This window comes from Gymnogyps californianus, chromosome 12 (genome assembly GCF_018139145.2).
Source record: "Gymnogyps californianus isolate 813 chromosome 12, ASM1813914v2, whole genome shotgun sequence".
NCBI lineage: Eukaryota > Metazoa > Chordata > Aves > Accipitriformes > Cathartidae > Gymnogyps > Gymnogyps californianus.
The window spans coordinates 11,123,489-11,144,419 of NC_059482.1; the positions used below are offsets into that span (position 1 = coordinate 11,123,489).

The 20,931-nt window shown below is 35.3% G+C and overlaps 1 protein-coding gene across 1 annotated transcript in view; it reads left to right on the top strand.

The window, feature by feature from the left end:
• LOC127021056 (transcription initiation factor TFIID subunit 4-like) overlaps nucleotides 1–20,931 on the top strand; it is a 147,302-nt gene that overhangs the window by 77,065 nt on the left and 49,306 nt on the right. The window contains exon 13 of the mRNA XM_050903981.1: nucleotides 1,572–1,628. Coding sequence (XP_050759938.1) covers nucleotides 1,572–1,628 — 57 coding nt within the window. The remainder of the gene's footprint in view (nucleotides 1–1,571; nucleotides 1,629–20,931) is intronic.

The window sequence follows — 20,931 nt, forward strand, 5'->3', positions numbered from 1 at the left end:
AATTTGGTCATTAGCTATCTACAGATTTTAATTTCTCATTACTTTACTCCAGACACTGTCCTGTCAAACTGCCTTTTATGCTAACAGGCACAAAATCACTAGTAGGTGGTGTCGGAAGATGAAACTGATGTGTACAGTGGAAGAGTCAAGCACATCTTCTAAAAATCTTATTATTGTTTAATTTGGCCATGCTTTGTCACCACTGTGTTTTATATGTGTGCTATATTAGCTGAAAAAAATAATCACAGTTTAAAAAAATCAAATGGGGAAAAGGATAGAGAATTCGGTGTCATTGGTGCCCTGTCTGCCAAATCACAGTCAAGGCGCTCTCCAGGTATATCAACAATATTACATGTCTCCTTACCATTAAAACCTATCTCCCTTTGGTTTTCTTCATGGATTTTTAACTTCTGAACAGAATATGTTATGAAAAATTCAAACAACGGGAAAAAATCTGAGCATACGTAAGCTTGCAAGCTAATATTCTTTCAAGTTTCAGGTCTGTCTTCAGCACAGAAAAAGGCAGAGAAAGATAGATAGGAGAGGTCATAGATATTCTTATTCCTTTAGGAGTCGTGTAAATGATATCACTTTAAATCTCAAAGAAATACCCAAATAAAACAATTATGTCTTTCAGGTACCAGGAACAACAGTTTTCCATGGATGTCACAAGTTTTATTGCAGCAGCTTACAACTTTTTATGCAACCTTTTCTGAATACTGACCAATCATGCAATTAAAAAACTATAATGCATATGTTATCTACCTTTTGAGTTTTGAATTCCATCAATTTGAGTATGCTTAGTGAACATAAATAAGAATTTAATAGTTTTAACATATGGTTGTAAACCAGTCTGTATTTGAAGAAATGTACTGTTTATGGGTTGTTCTTGCAATTAAACAGTTATTCTTCATGGGGTTTTAGAGCTATTGTTCCTGGTTTTGAAGGAAAATACAAAAGTTGCCATTTGGCAATATTTTTCCAGTTTTAAAAATTATAACATTAATATTATTAGTAGTGCATGAATGAGTTTAACTTATGTGTATTTCTATACTGTACTCAAAGTAAGCTCATATGGATAGTAACATCTTTATTATGAAGATTTACTCTTTGGGAGGGTGACTTTACAACTCTTCACATTCTCTACAACAGCTGAATAAAAGCTTAGTTGCAAACAGTAAATTATTTTAAAATAAGTGACTGTAAGGATTTTAAATTAAAAAGTTCAGATAATGGAAAGGGTGTCACTTCCGCTCTCAGATGCTTGAATTTGTTTGTATTAAATAATTGAAATCTAAACCCATATGGAAACTTTAGCGTTGACAAAAACATGTTTGTTTTTTTTTTTTAATTTAAATCTAGGGTATATCTTATTTACAACTGAATATTTTAACAGTCTTTTGGGTGAGGCCTACGAGTTTGAAATTGCGCTTCTATGAATTTAAGCATCCCATCTTTAACACCTTGTATGCTGTTCCCCTTTCTTTGCTGTTTTTTAACTTGCTGCAACCGATGAGGGGTTCTTAAACCATCTGTTAACCTTTTTTCCCCAATTTTTTTTTAACATGTAGAGTCGCTCAAGGCAAGAAGACCCAGAGCAAGCTAGACTGAAACAAAAAGCAAAGGAGGTAAGCAGAGCTAGAGATCATTACACTTGACATTTCAAGGCTTGAACGTATTAATTTTTTATGCCTTGCTACTTGTATATCGTTAATAAAAATCTGACTAAAAACTTTTTAGGATGTATTTGTTGCTTTGCCTTTGATCTTAATGTTTGCAAACTAATACATTAATACATGTGAAGCCTAAGGAGATTTTATAAGAGAATATTTCCATACATTACATTTTCATTTCCATTTTAGGTAGCTGTAGCTTTTGTTGGGTTGTTGATGACAGCAGCACTAGATTTCAGTGGAAAATATATGCCTTTGTCTTTTTGTAAAATGTCACTTTCTTAGAAATGTGCTACTTAACAATTTTGTTCTGGTAACAGTCTTTCAAGTAATGTAATTGCCAGTCATTTTCTCTACAGTGTGGTTCAGTGGACTATTTACTCATCAGTCTAAATTACAATAATCTAAAAATTATCAAATAATTTCAGATGAAGTTTTGATATGTTATTCTAAGAGTAACAATTTTTGAACTACTGAGTACCTTAATTTGCTGTAAATGAGAGTGGCTCTACTTTGCTTAAGGCATCTCATGCCTTAGGATCAGGCTGTAACTTAAATCAATTAGAAAGACTAAAATATCTATCAGTTGAAAGTCATTCCTATTTTAAAAAATGAGCAACATCATTTGCAGCAAACTGATGCTGGTTTTTTTTAGCCAACTTCTTTAGATATATGCATTAGAAGGTAATAATTATACATTAGAAGGTAATATATACAGAAAAATGCATATAACAAGTTCTTTTGTATTGACCTGTTCTTCCTGTTTTGTTTCCCTGCTGGCAGTATTCTATAGTTCCGTTAGCTATACAGATTTTATATATATAACAGTCAAAAAAATCCAAGTACATGGTTGAGTTTTATTTGTCTTTTTTTTCATTATGCGATTATGTAGTAAGATTTGCTGAGATGAGTTCTTGTAAACATTAGGCTGTGCCTTAATGTTTCCAGAGTTGGGTTTGTCAAGCAAGTATTCAAATGAACTAGAGTAATCAAGTAATTTGGCAGGAAAAGACACAGGATTTTAATACTACTTGAGTTTAGTATGTAGCCAGTGTATGCAAAGGAAGAATCAGATTTGTGAAAATAATTGATGGCAGGCAAAACTTGCTGTTGAGCTGAGAACTAAAACAACCATGCTGCTGGAAGTGAAAGCAAGCTAGAAATTAATGCATTTCTTGCTGCCACAATATTTGCGTTCATTGTAATCCTTTTTCGGCCATTGGAAACTTGAGGAAGCAAAAGTAAACAACAGGGCTAGTAAAAACACATTTTCTAGTAGTCAGAGTGAAATAGTGGTTCTCTTGCACTCTAGCCAGTGTTGCTTTTGGTGTAGCTGCAGGAGTACTTCTCCCTTGTATGAAAATTCGGGTTGTCCGTATAAGCTGTGTTTCTTACCCACTAGAGGGAGTGACGCTGTGCTGACACGTGAATAAAAGAAAGTGTATGAAATGTATTCTGAGTAATGGTAATAGTGGTATTAGTAAAGAGGTAGCAAATATTTTTGTGGTAACCTAATATGAAATGCTTAGATCAAACTGGTATGTGATTTTAAAGTAGTGGTGTTCCTGGATATAACATGTTTGAGTAAATGGAGAACGAATACTACAGTTTGAGTGCTGCACCCTATTCTTTTGTACATTAGCCCTGCCTTTTTTCCCACCCTACTAATGAAAGTGTATAATTTGCTGGCACCATGCCTCTCTCTGAAGTTGAATTTCATTCTACATATTTGAAACCATAAGAAATATAAGCATGTCTGGTTTTAGTAATTAGGGTTCTAAAGCTTTTTCTTTGACTAGTTTAGAGACTTTCACCTAAAATATTCAAATATATTTAATAAAAAGATATTCTTTTGCATTAACTTTTGCAAAGGGGAGCAGGGAAGTGGGACTGGCAAGATTTTGGTTTAATATTGTTCATATTTTTTTCTGCATTGAATACTGAATATATGCTGATGTCTCAAACTGTATTGACACTGCCAAAATAAAAAATAACCAATTTTATAGTATAAAAGGTCAGTTAGAGTGCCTTTGGCATGGCTTTGTTATTTGAAATTAAAAGTTTTGAATCAACTCCTACAAAAATGTAAAAATTTCAAAACTGCACTGCCAGCTGGGCTACCCTTAAATGTGCGTATGACCCATAACTGAGAGAGAAATTGGGTTTCTTCCAGGTTTTGTATAAGCTGATGAATATAATAGTCAACTTCGATAATAGGCTGGATTTGAAACTGTGTTTCCATGACTTCCGTATCTTGAATATTGCCTGAAGACCTTTGTTGCTCAGATACTCTTCTGGCCAGTAGTAAAGTGGCTACTAGGAAGTGTTTTAAAAAGCATAAAGAGGGTATCCAAGAAACCTGCAGCATTTTTAGCTTGTGTTACTTGTTTAATGATATGGTTGTCAGATAGTTTGTTTTTTCATATCAGCAAAGCAGCTGATAATTTCATTATTATGTTCTGGAAATGGATAATGTTTCAGACTTTGCAGTGTGCCTGCATTTGAACAGGGACACTACTGCATTCCTTTTGCTAACCAAGCAGTCTGGAACCGTCCTCTTCAAAACTGAATGTGATCAATACTATACCCTGGTTCCCTGCCAGATAGAAATCGATGAATAAACTAAAAGAAATGTAACCAATATATAAAGTCTGATAAAGAGAATGTAGCCCAAGATACTTAATGAAGACAAAAGTCAGGGGGAGAAAGTGAAATACCAAAAGAAGAAATTTAAAGTCTTTAAGAAAGTCTTTTAAATCTTTAAGAAAAAACTTTTCAAAACATTGAAAACTCCAGAAAACATTGTCTTGGAATGCAAAATAAAGGTACCAACACAAGGATAATAGGATGAAGAGGGAAGAAAGAAGACTAGCAAAGGGTATTTGTTCCAAAACATTGTCCTTTGTGGATATTTTGGAGTCTTTCATTCCATAACGTCTGGTTTTCTTCCTAATTTAAAAAGAAAAAAAATAGTTCAATTTGTTTCACAGAACTTCTACCATTAAGAAGTCCCCTTCTTGCTTATTGGTGTCATCGAAAAAATGTACAGGGAGATCACTATGTCCTTTAAACACATTTAAAAATTAATTTGGTAAGGTGAAGATTTTTTTTATGTTTTGTTCTGTTACTCCATCTTAGTCCATTTATTAGCCAGTCTTCAAACCACTCTGCATATTGTTTAAACCAAACTGGCATTAATCAAGTTTAAATTGCATTTAAATACTTACCAAAACAAACAGAAGGTCCATCTACATATGGTCTTATTGCAGACACTAGACATAACAGTCAGGTTTCATTCACACACAGACTAGCACTGTTTTAGTTAAGTCAGTGCAAACCCACTCTTATTTCAGTTTGATTGACTTATTTTGCTTTAGCATTAACCTGTTTCAAATGGACTTGAGTGAAAGCAGTAGGAGAATGTGCCTGTGGGGGTTTATATTGCTTAAAACTCTCCATTTACTTTCACACTTTTAAGTTGGTGCAGCTTTTTGTCAGCGGACATTATATGATTATTTTAATGGTAAACCTATTCAATGAACTAGTGAAAAATATTTTCCATTGAGACTATTTCAGGGAAAAATGCAGCTCTTCAGCTGTTACTTGTTACATTGTTTTGTAACAAATTCTGAAATGTTTCACTCTCAGTACAACTTAATGTAAGAAATAGCATCATTTGTGAGCAGTGTCTACTTCATTGCATGATTAAAGCTTTTAAAATCAAGTTTTAGAAAATACACTGATTTGTGTAGTCTGTTGGAAGCATGGAAAGTCACAAATGTAAGTTAAAGAAATTATGAGTTCTCTAACTTCCATTAAAAGGGTTCATTAAATAGGACATAAAACAGGCCGTATAACTGATAGCAGGAATAGATCAAGACTAGGAATAATTGAGTCAACACCTAGTAATTAATAATAGAAATTATTTAAAAGAAAGGCAGGGAGGGTAAGATCCTAAACATCCTTTCTGCCACAGATATGTTTCTACATATTCAGTGTCTGTTGACTAAAAACCTTTTAATTTAAAAGTCAAGTAGCTGAGTTTGATCCTGAAAGATTAACTTGGTTAAAATCCTTGTGTCATCACCAACCAAGAATATTGCATAATAATAAAAACTTAAACCAGACACCATAAATGTCTGGGCATGTATCCAGGACCTAGATCAGTTTAGATAACACTCAGTTGAATCTATTCTCAGATGTACTCGTTAACCATGCAAGTGAAATCTCAGACCTGTTGATATTCATAATGGAAGCCTTACTGATTTCAAGGGAAGACAGAAGATAGCGACCTTTGTCAGCACAGATAGCCCATCTTTCTAGGACTGGATAAAGTCCTTTATCGATTATATGTATTTAAGCGGGTTGCTGTTGTCACTGTTAGACTGGCTAGGAGCTTTGGGAGTACCCAGTTCCTGCATGAGCAGACTGGGGTCAGGTTTTTTCCATACTCCCAGAAAGAGTTGTATCCATTGCAGCATTGTGGTAACCACTCTGCTTGGGTACTGTCATCCCCCATGTCTTCAATGTCTTCTGTAACAAGAGCCTTGCTTGGCTAAGTGTTAGATTTTGAACTGTATCCTTTTCTAAGTTATATGCACAAAAATATCTGGACTGTTAGCAGATAGAGTTCTATAAGAAGCCATAGGATCCTTCTCTTACTTATAAAATAATAATGAAATATGTACATCATATGATGTGTATCTTATGTGGCTCTAATGCTGCCTTAGAAATTTTAAATCCCACATAAAAAGGTTAACTTGTCTTAGCAGAATTACTGAAACTCCAGCATCATATATTTAACAATGAGATTATGGAAACAATTTTACTGTAAATAATTTATTGTCACCACATTAATTTTTATTTATCAACTCAGTAGGAGTGGTTTCTTTTAAAATATTTAAATAATAGTTTACTGCAGTTATCCCTGTTTTCATAAGGTGTTACTGAAAATGAAAAGCAAATGAAAAGGGTTTTGTTTGGTTTGGTAAGTTCATTTATTCACCTTTTTAGGAAAACCAAAGTCTTTAAAGACTGTACTAGTAATGCAGTGTCTCTCGTGATGATCTCTTGTCTAAAGAAGTTTTCTATTTTATCAGGCCTGACATAAAAATATTGATTCAAAAGCAACAATCTTCTCTTAAAAAGGTTTCTTATAAAACATTCCACTGAGAAATGGAGCACTTGGACAGAAATAAGTTTAAATTAAATTTCCACTTAGCTCTCTAACCCATCTGAGGGTCAGTAGGCAGAAAGAAGGAAAAGCTAGGAATATGATACCTGAAGTAATGATAGTGCCATATTTAGGCAATAACGATTCCTCAGAACTGAGTTGTTTCATAAATAGTTTTCTGCATCAGGTTACCAACACTATAGCTGTGATGCAGAAGGAATGCAAGCATTTTTGTCAATACATGTAGAAGGTTAGATAACAGAGTCACTTTGTTTACACTCTCCCCTTACGACAGGTCTATTTGTTTGTACCCAGAAAAATGCTTCAGAAAAATGCTTAGACTATTCCGGTACTGTCTAAGCCCATGCAACACTGCAATGGATTTGGCTTTAGAGTACAAGATTTTCCTGAAGTTATAAAGTTGTTGCAGTGACTTCAAATGTTATTATTAAACTTGCATTTCAGAGAGAAGTGGTCCTGTCTGTTATCAGTCAAAATACTTCCATGAAAATCCTGCTGCGTTACCAAGCTTACTGCTTTTGTTAACTGTATTTTTTTCCTTTTGAGTAGGTATTACTTTAGATATACAGATATATTATGATAACAGTCACAGATTCTGATAACTGGAGTTGATTATGAACTCCTGGGAAGGAAAGGAGAGGAATGGTATTGTATTTGCATATGCAAATACTGCTGCTGAAGAAACAAGATCTATAACAAGTCATAAATTTGTTACATACGAATCTTGGTGTGTCGATCTTCAAAATTTCATGTTAGTTTAAAGACAGTGGGTTTTGCCAAAAAATTTCCTGTGTTTCCGAGGATAAGGTATGACCCTGCCATGAATTCTACAAGTCCTGAAGAACTTTAGGCAATAGTAGTCTTACTATTCAGCAGAACTTTTTGCATATCTTTTTGTAAAATTGAAGACCATGACACTTCCAACCTGTTTTCCTGTGCTTAGCGCGGAAGTGATGGCAGTTGTTTGGCTGAAGATGAAGCGTGGTGTTACCCTTGCTGTATAGAGAGTCAGAAAACTGAGTAATTGACGGAAAAATGCCAGAGGATCAAAGGAATGGCCATAATATTTTCCAACTGAGTCAAATTGTTTTATTCCTGCTTAGGTAAAATGTATATTAATTAGAGTTAAGAGCTAGATTTTTTTTGTCTTTTCTGTAACCCAAGCTTGACCCAAGATTACCTCATTAGTCTAGCAGAAATCTAAATTAAAGCCAATCCTCTCCAACATAATAATTTCCTTCTACAAATCGCGTTGGTGGAGTTCCATAGTGATGCATGATTTTAGTGTACATACACTGCCTAGCTCTTGTTTAGTTAACATGAATGCTTATTTTTTGTGACTGATTCTAACTGTTGTTTTTAGCATTCTAAAAGCAAATGCTGTTTTACTGATACATGAGCTAAATACACGGCCTTTCTTAAGTAACAAACTATTTTTATACTTGATACATCTTTATAATATAAAGTAAGAACACTCTTTTTATGTTTTTTTATACTTGCTATCTAGAAAACAAATTATTAGAAATTAGTTTACTCCCTCACTAGAGTTACATACAAATTTGAATGCATTGTGTGAGAAGGATCATTAGTATCGTATCGATGTGTTGTGCTACCTCACGAAGACCCATGTCAGATTTGTCAGTCTTTGTATGTGGGGTGTTTATAAGCACAGGTAAATGAGGTTGCATACCTTGGAGAACGGGGGCTAATGCAAAACAAAATGGCACAACTGAGTATGACAAGAGAAAGGAACAAGAAAGCAAGCTGTCTAGTCAAGCATTGTTCATTGTTTAGCTGATGTCTCAGTGAGTCTAGAAGAGGTATTTGAAAGATAGCAGCCTTCAAATTAACACAGCAGCAGTGTAATTTCCTTAGTTTTTGTATGACAAATGTACTTGTACTGATGCAATCTGCTATTTGAGACATTAGCAGCTATGTACGCAAATGAAGTAATTGTCTTACCTTGCTGCCAAAAGGTTCCCATGTGGCTCTCGCAGAATTTGGGGATGTTAAACAAGTAAGGGTTGTACATATTTGTAAAAGTTAGCTTTTCTTTTGGGGATTCTTACTTGTTTTCTCACCTTTCCCAACAAAATTTTAAGTAACTGTGTACTCTAATTTTCAAATAAAAAACTAGTGAGGAAGACTCGAGACTCATTTTCAAATTAGAGTTTAGCTCTGTTGTGAAAAATATTTGGTTTGTGTTTTGAATATTTCCAAAAGAGCAATACCTGTTACAAATTCTGCTCTACCTAATGGATTTCATTTTTTTAAAAAGCTGAAAAGGAGGCAGGGGAGGAGAAATCTATCCCTCTTGTTTACATTGTCTTCCAGAGTGCATACACACCGATGGAGTCCTGCCTAATAAAAGATTATTGTAACAAGTATTCTCTCATTATAAAGCAACAGGACTACTTAAATATGAATTTCCAGAACTTAGGTTTAGAGTGGTATAAGTTTTTTTGTAAAGAATTTCTGAAGCTGACTTCGCTTTTCTGAATCTCACCAAAATACTCCAGCAGGAACTTTCTCTTGTAAAATGAATTCTCTGAAGGCGGTGTCTGACTTTTCCACCGGAGGAAAGTAACAGTAGATTTTTTGAGCCCTTCAGATCCCCTGCAGTTTTCCTTCCATGTCTGTAGGAGTAACCAGTGCTACTGCTTTTGGATTTTGAGGCACTGCTAAACAAGTGGAGGGTGGCAGCCCCCTTTTTCAAATCACTTTTGGGTGCCCAGACAACAGAGTTCTGTGAAGAGATAAGGAAACTCTTTTCTTCCAGCTTTGCGGTGTGAGATTTGTGATAAGGATGGTTTGGCTTTGCCTCTCCTAAGTACTGACAATTGCATCCAGAGGTTCCAGGAGAGGCAGTGAGGAATGCATGCAATAGTACTTCCTTTTCTGAAAGATTTTTTAAAATTCTTTTTATATATCTAAATATATACATGTATAGATAAAGATATCAGATCAATTTGTGCAAGGAAGACATCAAGACTGAATTTCCAGTTCTCCTTCTGCCTCAGTGGTATTTTGTCTAAATATGGGTCTTCCTCAGGTAGAAACAACCTCATGCTTTAATTTGTCACTCTGGCACAGCCGGAAGAAAAAGGAGGAGGGGAAAAAAAAAAAAAAAGAAGAGATATTGTCGTGTGGAGCAAGCCATGAATGTGGAAAAAATCACATAACTGTTTTATCTGAACACTGCAACAGATTTACTTCCCTGCTGATCTGGCAAAATAATAGCGCTTTAGACTTCAGAATATGATTGCCTATTTAATAAGTAGAGGGCAGCAAATGTCAGCTTTGTCTGCTTGTCAGAAACTGAGGAGGTTGCTTGGACAACAATCTAAATTACTATTTAGATGTTTTGGTCCCTTAGTCAAGCCTGCTCGTCTGTATAGAAGCTTGCAAGGAGAGGTCAAGGTGTACTTAGGCTTCAGCCTGCAGGGCAAGTTTTCCCCCATCCTCTGTATGCACATTGGTTCCTTACTCCAAAATAAACCTGAATGAGGGCTTTAATTCTGCCGCTGAGCTAACATGTTTGTAAGCCCTGTTTGGCAGCCTCGGAGCGCCTGAGGCAGCACACAGCTGCCAGCTTTCATCTGCCCCCAGCTCCTCCGGGCGCTCCGCGTCACATGATATAACCTAAGGGGATTGAGACGCACCTACTAAATCTTCTGTTCCTCTGCCCACTCAGTCTGGGTGCTGCACATTGCACCGGCAGCAGGCAGCTGGCCATCAGCAATCAGCTGCATACCTCCTGCTGACAAATCTTCAGTCTCTTCTTTGTGCAAGCCCCACATACAAAGATCTACCCGTGGTCCCCACATCTACTTCCCGGCTGTAGTCTGGAAGGGTATTTGCATGTTCTGTCATCTTACAATGGCAGGACCTCGTTTGAAATGCATACATTTTGTGGAACACGCTGCATTTCATAAAACCTGTGATCTGTTTCTAGCCTGTTAGTGGAAGATGAAAGAGTTCATGGGAGCAGAGTTAAAGCTAAAGTTGGAACCATAATAGTAAAATTTTTAAAAGAGTAATTTAAAACTTACTTGCCAGCACATTTTTGAGAGAGTTGAAATATGCGCATGCGATGCTTCTGTGTATCTCCAAGTATTTATAAGATACACAAGACATTAATTTTCACAGATCTCTTGGAAGAATATTTTATTTAGCAGATTGTAAAACCAGATACAAAGAAATAATCTGATTCTGTAGATCTGCTTTGTAAAAATATGCTATAATTTTCCTACAAGATTTGTCAGCGTCTCCTGTCTGTCTGTGCTGTATGTTTATGTACTTAACGTATGTATGTATTTATTGTGGAGTAACACGAACATTAGCTTTGTTGTCATTTTCAGGTAGTTTATTGTGGTAGACTTTTAAGGAACATTTAATACAGTTAACAGTAGGGTAAAAAGTGTCAATTTTGACTTAGTTAATACTAAACATTTCTGTCTGTAGCTGGATTATATGGATACTCTTCTCCTAAACTACAAGCCAGGTGGCTAGTCAGTAACGTGTAGAGGTCATGAAAGGTGTGTTTAGTATCTATTTCCTAATTTTAGTTTAGTCTTGTCATTAAAAAATACCTTTGTGTCAGCCTGTGGAAGTCTCCCGATAGTTGCGTCATCTTAGTTGAATAATGAAATACTGCTCAACATACCCTGAAAAAGTAGTTCCCCTTTAGTAAATAGTAATTTTTTAAATAAATAAAATATGTTATTGCCATTCACAATGTAAACAGGATTATTGTTCTTCCCTCCAGTATATGTTTACTAAAGGTAGATGTGATAATCTCTAAAATGTAAACACTTGAAAGGTATTACTGTATTTTTAACATTATTAGGCAGTTGAGTAATGATTTGTAAGACTCTTGTTTTCATTTGGTGTTGAAAATTGTTGCTGAACTGGTGGTTAACTTCCAGTTTTCCATGGAAATGGTCAGAAAGATGGGAATGGGATTTTCTGGAATGGGAAAGTATGTTATATATTTGTGCTGACAAGTGTCTGTACACTGAGGTGTTACAGCTTCCTTAAAACTGGTATCTTGGTATCTGTAGGATCGAAGTGAATTGAAAAACGGTATGATGCAATTACAGTTCATAGGTTTATTGACTCTGCACAGCCATGCGAAAATCTAAATAAGCAATCTGAAGTACAGAGGAGGCTTCCTTACAGTTCTGTGTCCTTCCTCTTTGCAACTAGTAAATCTATTTATATTCAGAACAGACATTTATATTCTTGAAACAGACATAACACCATGTAGATTTCTGAAGATTTCTCTTAATCTTGTTTTTTTGACATACTATCATGTTTTTAAAGGGATTTTCGTCCTCTATGGCCAAAAGCCATATTCACATGTTAAGGTGCATGAAAATCTATTAATGTCCCAAAAAGTAAGAATAAATCTGTCCTGGGAGAAGTGCTTATATCTGGCAAACATGTCAGACAAGTCAAGTAAGCTTTAGGAAGGTGTCAGTTATACAAAACGGGAAATTAGACTGAACATAAAAACTGAACTTGGGTGTTAATTGTATACAGAAAGACAGGAGAGAGGGAGAATGTTCACTTTACTAGAAACATAACAGAAGTGAGATTGGTGAGAACAGAGCACATTTTTATGAGAAACAGGATAATTTTGTCTGTCTATTTTCAAAATCTGTGTTTAAATTCTGGAAAAGTTTGATATATGTTTTCATAAGGAGCCCTTAGTCTTAAGGCAGCCGGAGACTTTGTGGCTCTAATGGACATCTGCCAGCTCTGGAGAAGTGAGATAGGCTCCCCAGTATAGAGTACCTGTAGAATATATAGGGGTATCTGCTGTGTCTTACTATGACAGGTAATAATTAAGAAGGTTATTGAATATGCATTATTACTTCACTGTATACACTGCTGTTAATTAAGAAAGACACTCTCAGCTTCCTATTTTGAGGAAGAGTAAATTCAGTATTCAACAAAATTGTTTTCTTATTTTAATAATGGTCTGTCATTACCAGTTGCCAGTTTTTCCTTCTTACGAGATATGTTCAGGGAATCCATTGTTTACTAGAGTGTGTCAGAACACATAAATATGGGATGATTTTTTTTCCCCTCTAAGAATATAAATTGTTTGCATCTTTTAGCTATTTTACCTTTTTAATGGTCTAGGTGACCACAAGATAGAGTGATACAGACCTCCAGCTTGCATGGAAAACATCTAAAGAACATGCAGCTACACTAGCTAACCCTCTAGACTTCTCTAATTTAGTCTCAGGTTGAAAACTTGTACCTTATTTTAGGATGCAGAAGTCGAACAATGCTCTGGATTATACTAGAGCTGTCACTTCTCAGAGGAGAAAGGTAACTTGAGGTCATGAGAGACTGGCACAGTTTTCTGAGACCAATTGTTAATCCCAGTTTTGTCAAGGTTTGATCTCAGTAATTTACATAGAGATAAAATATACTTCACTATTGAGCTAAACTTTTGTGTGTTGCATGCAGTTATGGTGCTCAGTAGAAGGTGCTGGGTTTCAGTAATATCTGATAGTGTTCTGCTATGTATTTTTTTTGATGTTTTGGATATAGAGCAATTATAATGCATATTGTTTAGCTGATGCATATCTTGTACATTGTTATGTTATCTACAATGCATATATTTCTTAAATTTGTCAACTGATGCTTCTGTGAACATTGCAATATATGATGATTTCTGTGATCTGTTCAGCTATACAAAAGAAAAAAATTCATAAATGTACATTTCATAAATATCCTCAGGTAATTTTAACTGAAGCATTAAAAATAATTCCTGAGTAAAAAATGCTCATCTGTCCATATATCTATGTGGAGACATTATTTCTGGTAAGTACTGAAATTTTAAAAACAAACCCCCTAAATCTCATGGAGAAGGAAATGTCTGCCTTAGCAGGCATGCCAACATTCGGAGTGCTGAGAACGTGGTAGACTATGTGGCAAATATAAGAATGATCTGACTGTTTTGTCTTGGGAATTTTTATTCTTGCCCTGTTTGCCTCAGTGCGTTTTTGCTCTTGTCACTTTTTAAATATGTGTTGCTCATATTTAAAATATTGGAAATTGAATTCTTTTCTGTCACACCATTGTGACTCTGGAGTAACTCTATTGACATCAGTAGCAGTATTCAAAACAAACAGAATTTGTCCCTCTGGTATTAGATATAATCTCATATCAAAACATCTCCTGTGGACAATTATGATTTATTGTTATCAACTGCATTTAACATTTTTACTTAAATGCAAAATATTTTTGTAATTCTATATGTAAAATAATTTGTGTTTATATATACCATTTATTTGAAAATCAATTCAAAATTTTGTGATTTTGCATTAATTTCTGGTTTGGCATATTTAGCATATATTTCCAATCTCCTCACTTAGATTTTGTTATTTAAGATGCAAAGAAGAATGTAAAGCTTTTTAATGCACCGAATCTGTTTTTTCTGTGCAGTAGTTTCACATTTAATTACAGCTGTCTTTGATAATAAATTGTGTGCCAGAGTTTGTAATATATTTTATAAAGCAAAGTCCTTTGGTGAGTTGGTTACTGAAACAATAAGCGTTTGTGACAGGTTGTTTGCTGAATACCTCGTCTGTGCATATGGCAGATCATAGTTCAGTTGTTAGCAGATTATCCATTGTGCCTTGATGTTAAAAGAGGATACTTTTCAGCCTGTGTTTAAAGCTGTTCTGCACTGTCCTAAGAATGGTTATGTTGAGTGGGATCTAAGAGAAGTTAGGGTAAGTTCACATATATACTAAGAAGGGAAAAAAACGAACACAGCAAATAGCTTGTAGTGTTTAGCTTTCTACTCATGATCTCTGATAGTATTTATTGTGAATTTTTCCACTGAATTCAAAACTGCTTTGAAACAGTTAATCAGTTCTGTAATAGAACATCATTAAATATTCTTCAAATTTATAGCCAAAAAAGAACCTTTAAAGGCATGTAGAACCATTATTACTTACTGGCCAGTATTTTAATCCCATATTTTTAAAACTGGACTGGTCAGAAAAGTGAGGTTTTTCTAGACATCAGTATTTTGAACATCAATTTTAGAATGTAAGGAAATTTTACCCGATTAGAAAAGGAAAGTCAGAAATATTTGTTTTCAAGATTGTGAGGAAGAGGAACCTGTAACGAGGGGATAATCTGTATTTTTCCTCACTTATTATAATGTGCGAAGGAATAGAGAGCAAAGAATATAGTGGAATTTTTCTGTGAAGAATTATATTCTGCTGTTGGTGACACACATTTTAGGCTTCTAATATGTTGAAGGATCATTAAGATCTAAATCAAAGGTTTAATTTGCAATAAATTGGAAGTGGATTAAACCCCCATGTGTTGTTTTGGAGATGGAGAGAGTGTTTTTGGGAAAAACAGAAGGAAGAGTGAAAGATTAAAAATATTTTACAGGAAAAGATGAATGTAAGGAGGTACATTTTAGATCATCTCTTTTCCTTTTTAATGCAAATCTGATTCTTTGATTATTCACTTTCATTATTTATTTATTTATCCTTATACAAAAGTTAGAAATTATTACATATTGGGAATGTAGGCATTTTTATAATACAATAATAATAGTGCAACTATTGCACTCATTTCATGTATTGGTGAAAAAGGATTTCAAGAAAAAATAATTTTGAATAGAATTAATTAAGGGATTCTTAAAGTGCTAAGCTTAATGTAACTGCAGTTCTTTAAAGCAGAAGAACAAGAGAGAAAACAAATAATGGTCCTTAAGCAGATGCTTATTCACGTAGGATAACTACTCTTTGATTTTGGAGAGGTGGTGTGACTTGCAGTTGGAAACCTTGATTTATTGTGTTGTTATTTATATCTGCAATAAATGAGGAATAAGCATAAAACATGAAAAGGAAAATTAGGTATTATGCTAGTTCTCTTTTTGTATTTTATTTACATGAAATGTACATTATTTTTTTTTTAATGGTATGTTGCTGTGCCTTTTGTTGACCATATCTGTACGCCAGGTCTGTCTGCTTGTTTCCATTGGCTTGTCATGTTCACTAATTAGGGAACTGCTGCATGATTCACCTTGTTAATTAGAGGGACTTGCACACAAAGGCCCTTCGGGCAGTGTGAAAGAAGAGCCTAGCACTAGTGCCCTGAGAAAACTACAGCCTGTGAAGTAATTCTTCTCATCTACCTTCTATTTTTTATTTGAAATGAATAAATCATTGAGATTTTCCTTGTGGAGTGAGAATGCAAGAATTCACATCTTTGTAAGATGTAAATTATATGTGATCAATAGAAGGGGATGACTACTGTATTGTACTTACAAGATTCCCTAATTTACTACTTGTCAGTGTATGAAAAATTGCTTGAAATATTTTGTCCCCACACTGTGGTATGTTGTTCCCTTGATCTGCAGGAGAAAGGAGCGGTAGCGGTTTTGCTGTAGTTAAATGTAAAATAGAAAAGATGTAGATTATTTAAATTCCAAGCTTGTTTTGCATCCCCAGTGGAACTTCCATTTTGCAAGCGAACCCCCAGTACTACCCCCACAACTTTTAAGGAGGAGGAGAAGTTGGGCGTCTGGCTATTTTTGTTCCCGATATTGCTCTGCCTCAAATCTCACTTTTGAAAAGAGTAGCATACTCGCTATATTGTGTATTCTTTAGTTGAATATAGTTTCAGAATAAATTAAAATTGTTTTTGTCATGTCACTTAGACTTGATCAAACCACAATCCAGACTGCAAAAAAGGATATTGTGTTAAAAGTGCACAACCATTCTCTACACTACACATTTCCCATCTGTTTGACACTTCAGAAATTAACTTCAATGCCATTTTCTCTAACTATTTGATTTAAATTACTTATTACAGCCAAATGATTTTTAGTAGATTGCTACGTTTGCCTCATTTCCTCAAATGAGGCTGGCAGTTTCAAGATGCAGATTTCCCGTAAGAATGCTAGAGGACTGGTATCAAAATCTGGGCATTTTCTTTTGGAATAATCTAGTTAATAAAGCCTCTTACCAGAATTTCTGGTTAACTAGTATTTTAAACGCAGTTAAACTTTCTGCTATTCTGAAGTTTTGTGGTAATGGTATATAGGCAGAGAAATTTTACCAAAAAATAGAAATATTTATTATTTTGAAAAAATGGGGAAAATGCTTCAGGCTGACTTCAGATTTTATGGTATGACATACTGTCGCTCTTCACTTCCACGAAGCTGAGATCTTCCTATGTACCTCAGTCTTCAGTTGACTCCATTGATATACTAACCAAGAACATACTTTCCCCATGTTTTTGGTACAGTTCTGGTGTACTGGTTCTTAATTATTTCGGATTTCAAGTGTGTGCCAGGGATGGAATAGAAATGAAAGTAACAAAAGGCCATGCTATGCTATCAAAACTCGTGATGCATGGAGAAGATAGTGCAGATAAAATTCTTGATTGGAGTCTCGTACTAACACAAAGTTGTAGCAGCCATGGAGTTTTCACTATCCAAGTAGCTGTTGTATTACTCGGATACAATGAAACATTCTTTAAAGGGTATTTTCAAAAATGTTTATTTCAGGGATACTTCACCATCTGAAAAGTAGAGCAGTTGATTCATGTTCTAGTACAACCTTTAACAGTGTTACAGTGGAGAGCATAGCCTCTGGAAGTTACTGCATGCACTCCAGCTGCAAGTGTGGGGAATTGATAGAAAGCTTGGTTGTGAGGTTCATCTGACCCTCGTATTTTCCAGTGCATGATTTTAAAAAAGCAAAGCATATTTCCTCACTTCTCTTAGTTGAGTTAGCTCCCATTATCCCAGTGTTTCTGTCAGACCTCCCTAACTAAAGCCACAGCTCAAGAAGTTTGCTGCTCTTTGTAGCTCTAGTCTGTAATTCTAGACATGACCGTCATTCATACAGGTTTTCACTGTATTTTATATTCCCTAATCTTCATTAAAGCATCAGTTTCGGAGCCCTCACATAGTGTCACTTCAGGGGGAAAGGAGAACATCCTAGAAATCTTGGGAGGATCGTAAACCCCCTCTTATATTAACAAAGGGCCTGGGAAAAGGTCTTAACCAGTCTTTCTCACCAATGCCCCAAGAGTGAGGATATTCTTCTGTTGCTTGCACCTGAATTCAGGAGCCTGTGAGTAAGCCATCAAGCTTTTTGACTGGTATTCTTACCAGTCATATTTATACTGTATGAATATGTCTCGTTTCTTTGAAGAACAGTTTGAGAAGATTTGTAACTGTCTGTTGTGTTGCTCCGAAATAAAATTAAGACCGATAACAAAAAATAAAATAACACATCTTAGGGAATTTTTTTCAGAACTTTTTCTGATCTTACAGCAAATAAGTTACTGGCATCTCAAAAAGTTGCCAGCCCTATTAATGCTGATCCTGCCAGTTGTCTGTGCCTCAGAAACTGCTCGCTCAAATGATCTGTATTTGGCTCAGCAAATCTACCAAACACCATTATGGGACCTAACAAATATCAGAGCTTTAAATAGGGGTGTCTCCAGCTTAGTATAGAAGAGCCTGGAACTGGTGCTACTGGAGATAAGTTGTTTGAGGAATAGTATAACCAAAACCAGACAAAATGTGCTGGAGCTCCAACGACAGATTTTGAGGAGTGAAGAAGTGTAATGATTAAGGTTACTGGAAGGACAAAAAACCCCATTGTTGTAGAACTCTTTCAGCGGAATTTGAGATATAGCTTTCTAAAAAAAGTATTTATTATACCTTGTATTACCATAGATAGGAATCTGTAGCTTAAGAGATGGTTGGACAGTTGCAAGAATAAATGGTTTTAAGTTAAATAAAGTAGTGCATTGTATTTGGAAAATCAAAAAGGCAACCAACCAAGAATATACAGAATTAACAAGAAGTTCGTAGATACCCATAAAGAGCATTAGCTGATTAAAGGGACTAGTGGGATAAGAACTTCAAACTGTTTGGGGAATAAAATAGTACTAGAGACAAAGTATGTTAAAAAATTACAAGACTTTTTAAAATCACTCTCAAAATTCTTCATGCTTCTGATTTTTTGTAAGCTGTGAGTAAGCTTTTAAGGAGACTTCCAAGAAAATGAAACCTATGGGTATGAATATATATATGAATCAGTTCAAACAGTATGTGGTCTTGAGTAGTAAGGAGATAAAATTGTAATTTTACCGATAATTATTTTTAAAAATCGCATTTAACTGGGTAATGTACATCACTGGAGAAAATTATAATTAAGGCTTTTTTCCAGGGTAAAATAAAAATGAAAGGCAGGAGGCACCTGGCATTTTCTATATCAGAAGTTTGACATATATTGTATTGACAGTAATAGGGCAAATGTTAATGGAAAATTTGAGTAAACTTCTAAAACATAATGAAATTAGATGTAATAAACACATATGTCTGTTGTAGGAAAGACACTTGGTCAAAAGTACCCCAGTTAAGGTACCAGAACTGTATTCAGATACTCATTATTTTGAGAAACATTCATCTTGGGGGCTGAAATGTCCCCAGCTTAGTCTTTGCCCAGGGTGATTTTTTTCAAACACTATGCAATAATTTTCAGCTGTTGTTAAAAGTGTGTGGGAAAGAAAAAAAAGAAGGAAGGAAAAAAAAAGAAGAAGAAAAAACCAACACACACACACACCTTTTTCAGTAAAGTAAAATCTTGATCTACTTCAAGTAGATGTACAGCCATTGCAGGTGATGATTGGAGCTTTTACTGAGTTGTGGGAGAGGTCTTGTGGAGAAGTAGCATCCAGCTTTGTTACTGCAGAAAATTAGATATCATTTGGCAGAGCTGTGAATGTTTAAAGGTCTCACAGAATGTGTTCGGTGTATGATTTGCTATTATACATGTAAAACTTCTCTGGTATTGCATTATTGCAGTGCCACTTCTAAACTTTAGCTACTTTGGACCAGTTTCTTACCAGACAGCGTGCTATTGCTGTAGGAGTTCTGCTGACCTTTAGTGACTTCGGTAATGCAAAAGAGAGGTGGGAGCATAGCATGGGCATTCTGTAGACATTATCTGTTTTTCAAGACTCTCCCTCTGAATCTCTCTGAAGTCCACTGATGTACTGATCCTTCTTGATCATTGTCCTGGACTTGTTGAGGTTACTGCCAGCATTTTTTATGAGTTTCATTTTTTAATTGCACCTTCTGTTGTGGACGTCTTAGGACGTGTGTAATGGTTCCACATTTCAGGCTCTCCTCAGCAAAAAAGATGTTTTCCAGGGGGCGTAATCACTGTCTGAGACTGATAGATATATGTTGCAGAACCAGCAATTAAGACAAGCTTTTCCCAGCATATGACCCTGTTATCAGGAATTAAACCATCCATCGCAAACAGAATTAGGAGGGATCTCCATTGATGCCTATTGGCTAGAAATCAATGCTTAAATCATTGTTTATATGATCTTGCTTTCATCAAACATTTCTGCCATTTAGCGCTCTCCATTGCCAATTTCCTGTTTGGTGTTCATTCCTGGCTGTCTTCATTCTTGATTGCAGTTTACAGTCTGTCGATATTTATAGCTTCTCTTGTGCTGTTAGCCTCTTCTCTGTCCTCTTTCCTTCTTCTTAGATGGTATTTCTGAACTATGTTGGGAATTGTAAGTAGCCAAAATCTAGTTCTTTGTGGGCTGAGTTGGCTCTGTGACTACAGAAACTTACTTTTACAACTCAGCTTCTATTCCCTTATCAAATCCTATATTGACAGTATTTAAACATACTTGACTACTTCCTCAAGCTCTTTCTTCTTCTTTATCTACACAGTCATCTCTGTCTCTCTGTCACCGGGTTATTTTCCTTCCAGGCCAAAAAACATCCCTGATTTCTGCCTGTAGGTAGAGAAACACCTCCTTGACCTTTCTCTCTCTCATGTGATGTCACTCCCTCTTCTCCCTTTTATTTTTGAAGGTATTTATATGTAGACTTGAATTGTTAAGAGTTCCAGTCGTCCTCCTATTTTCTGACCATGTTGAAGGAAATTTCTCTTAGTGCAGTCCTTAGCAGCTACAGCTCAGGCCTATATTTCATCTACATCTCTGCTTTAAACAAAGCTAATTTCAGTTTGC